The 2672-nt window shown below is 49.2% G+C and overlaps 1 protein-coding gene across 2 annotated transcripts in view; it reads right to left on the bottom strand.

Annotated features, from left to right (window-relative positions):
- The window catches only part of SOGA1 (suppressor of glucose, autophagy associated 1), a 62755-nt gene that overhangs the window by 15223 nt on the left and 44860 nt on the right, over positions 1–2672 (bottom strand). For both annotated transcript variants that reach the window (XM_006764509.2, XM_015564447.1), the window contains exon 9: positions 920–1024. In XM_006764509.2, the coding sequence (XP_006764572.1) occupies positions 920–1024 (105 nt within the window). The remainder of the gene's footprint in view (positions 1–919; positions 1025–2672) is intronic.

Genomic DNA, 2672 nt, shown 5'->3' with positions numbered 1-2672 from the left:
GGTGGGGGGAGGTGGGGGGAGGGGCAGGGCCTGCATAAAGAAACAGCCCCCAATTCTGTCCCCGGCCACAGTATTTAAATATACAATCTTCTATCTATATACACAGGTACACAACTCTTTCTCTGAAATCCTTAGGGTCAGGTGTGCTTGGAATTCAGAATTAATCAGGATTTAAAAGAATAATATGGCACCTACACTCTATCCTCCTATATAATAAAAGCCTAATATGCAAATTGTCCCCTAACCAGGAGTTGCAAAGAGGAGGAATGAACCTGTGAGACAAACCAAACCAACAAAGATTGTACTTGTGATTGATTGAATATAGAATGTGGGAAACACAATTTGAAGATTTCATGTTGGAAAGAAGACTGGTGTCAGTGATGAATGTTATAAACATTGGATTGCCCTGCAGATGTGGATCAGTGGTTGAGTGGTTCAGTGTCGACCTATGAACCAGGAGGTCACGGTTCAAGTCCTGGTGGGGGCACATGCCCAGGTTGTGGGCTTGATCCCCAGTAGGGGGTGTGCAGGAGGCAGGTGATCAATGATTCTCTTTCATCATTGATGTTTCTATCTCTCTCCCCCTCTCCCTTCCTTTCTGAAATCCATAAAAATATATATAAAAAATACACCCACCACCTATAACCACTTCTCTGTGACACTGTCTATTACACTCCAAACAGAATTAATTGTTCTCTTGCCTGTGACCCCACAGTCCACCATCTGGCCCTCTGTCACTGCCCTGGGATGATGTATATACCCCACTACACTGAGCATCCGGGGCCAGTGGCCAGGCAATAACCCTCTGCAGCTCTAGTGCCCAGTACAAGATAGATCAGAGAAGGTAGCAGGAAGTGATCATTAATCAGACAAAGAAAGAAACAGACAGGACAGGCCTGGGAACAGGCTGAGAACAAACCGTGTTTTGGGTCCAGCTGTCCCCCGTGCAGGTCTTGTTATCAGAATGCTGGGCATTTAATTCCTCTTCCTCCATCAGCAAGTACAGCTCCTTCATGCTATTTACCTAATTTTTTTAAAAAACAAAACAAAACACACTCATCAAACAGGTGGGAAGGCATCATGCCTGAGGGTCTGACCCTGAGGAGGAGGGGATTCAGGCTAGTGGGCCAGACAGAAAGTGGACTGAACAGTCAGGCTGGAAGAAAGAACGAGATCTGTGGTGCAGGATGACTCAGAGGCATCCAGCTGAGCACCGATTCCCCACATTTTCACTTTGACCCCTGGGCGCCATCTAGACCGGGAGCTCAGCTGGAGAGTCAGGCATGTCTGGCCTCCCACCATCTCTCTACCCCAAACACCATGAGGGGCCTCGGAGAGCTACTCAGAAATGACATGTTGTCAGGCAGGTCAAGGTAGGCACAGTGGCTGGAATAAAAGAGACGCAGGTTCCCCTGGATTATAGAAAAGGGAACCAGGGGTTTAGGTTGACAGAAAGGAGATTTCCTGGGAAGCAGGGTTTGTTGCCGATGGAATCTGGGCAGCAGTCCAGGGCTGGCCAAAGAGACCAGGGTACTAGTTCAGGATAGGAATGAGGCAGAAGGAAGCCACCTTCTGCCTGGGGTGCACAGTCCTCATTCATTCGACAAATACTTATTGAACTCCTACCATGTGGCAGGCTTTGTGCTCAGAACTGGGGATACACCAGTGAGCAAGAGAGACAAAAAACCCTTTAGCTTCTATTCCAGTAACAAGAAAACAAACAAATATGTGAAATGTATGAAATGTCATTAAATATATGGAATGTCACATAACCATAGATGCTAAGGAAAAAAGAGACCAAGAAAAGGAGCTAGGTGTGCTGTGCAAGGTGGCCAAGGACTGCCTTGGAGATAAGGTGATCTTTGGGCAAGTCCTGAAGGAGGTCAGAGAATAAGCTGTGAGCTTAACTGCAGGTTGAGAATTCCAAGAAAAGGACAAAATCGATGCAAAGGCCCTGAAGGGGAAACAGTCTGCCTGAGGAAGTGAGAGGAGGACAGGGCTGGCTGACCAGGCCACTGCAGAAACTCTGGCTTCTTCTCCGGGTGAAATGGTAGCCAGGGGAGGAGTGACCTCGGCCTGACTTTCAGTTTCACAAGTGTCACCTGGAGATGTAGGGCAGCAACAGAGCCCCATACCACACAACTCCCAGGGCACCATCCACACGGAGTACATGCTGCCTGGTACCCCCTGTACCCGTGTGAATGTAAGATGCTTGGTGGAGGGTACAATGGCAGGAGCAGGGAGACCAGTGAGGAGGCTACTGTGACAATCCTGACAAGATGTGACGATGACTCAGACTGGGGGGAAGGGGAAGTGCAGCTGGGTCAGATTCTGAATAGATCTACAATGTGCAAGAAAGGCCACGTAAGCCATCAGCCTGGAGGAGCTCCCTAGGGGAGTAAGTGCAGGTGAAGGAGAAATGCAGCCTGAGGGCTGAGTCCTGGGGACTCTGTCATTCAGAGGTCAGGTAAGGGAGAGCAGGAGGGTCCAGCCAAGGAGATGGAGAAGGAGCAACCAGTGAGGTGAAAGGAAAGCCAAGAGCGTGTCCTAGAAATCACATGAATAAGGGTTTCTAGGGTCAGGAAGGTATAGAGGCTGAAAAGTGTGTGTGTGGGGGTGGGGGGAGGTGGGGGGAGGGGCAGGGCCTCCAGAAAGAAACAGCCCCCAATTCT

The sequence above is a fragment of the Myotis davidii genome, unplaced genomic scaffold, assembly GCF_000327345.1.
Source record: "Myotis davidii unplaced genomic scaffold, ASM32734v1 scaffold38, whole genome shotgun sequence".
NCBI classification, from domain to species: domain Eukaryota; kingdom Metazoa; phylum Chordata; class Mammalia; order Chiroptera; family Vespertilionidae; genus Myotis; species Myotis davidii.
The sequence above is the reverse complement of the archived record's forward strand: the minus strand, read 5'-3'. Positions and strand labels throughout refer to the sequence as shown.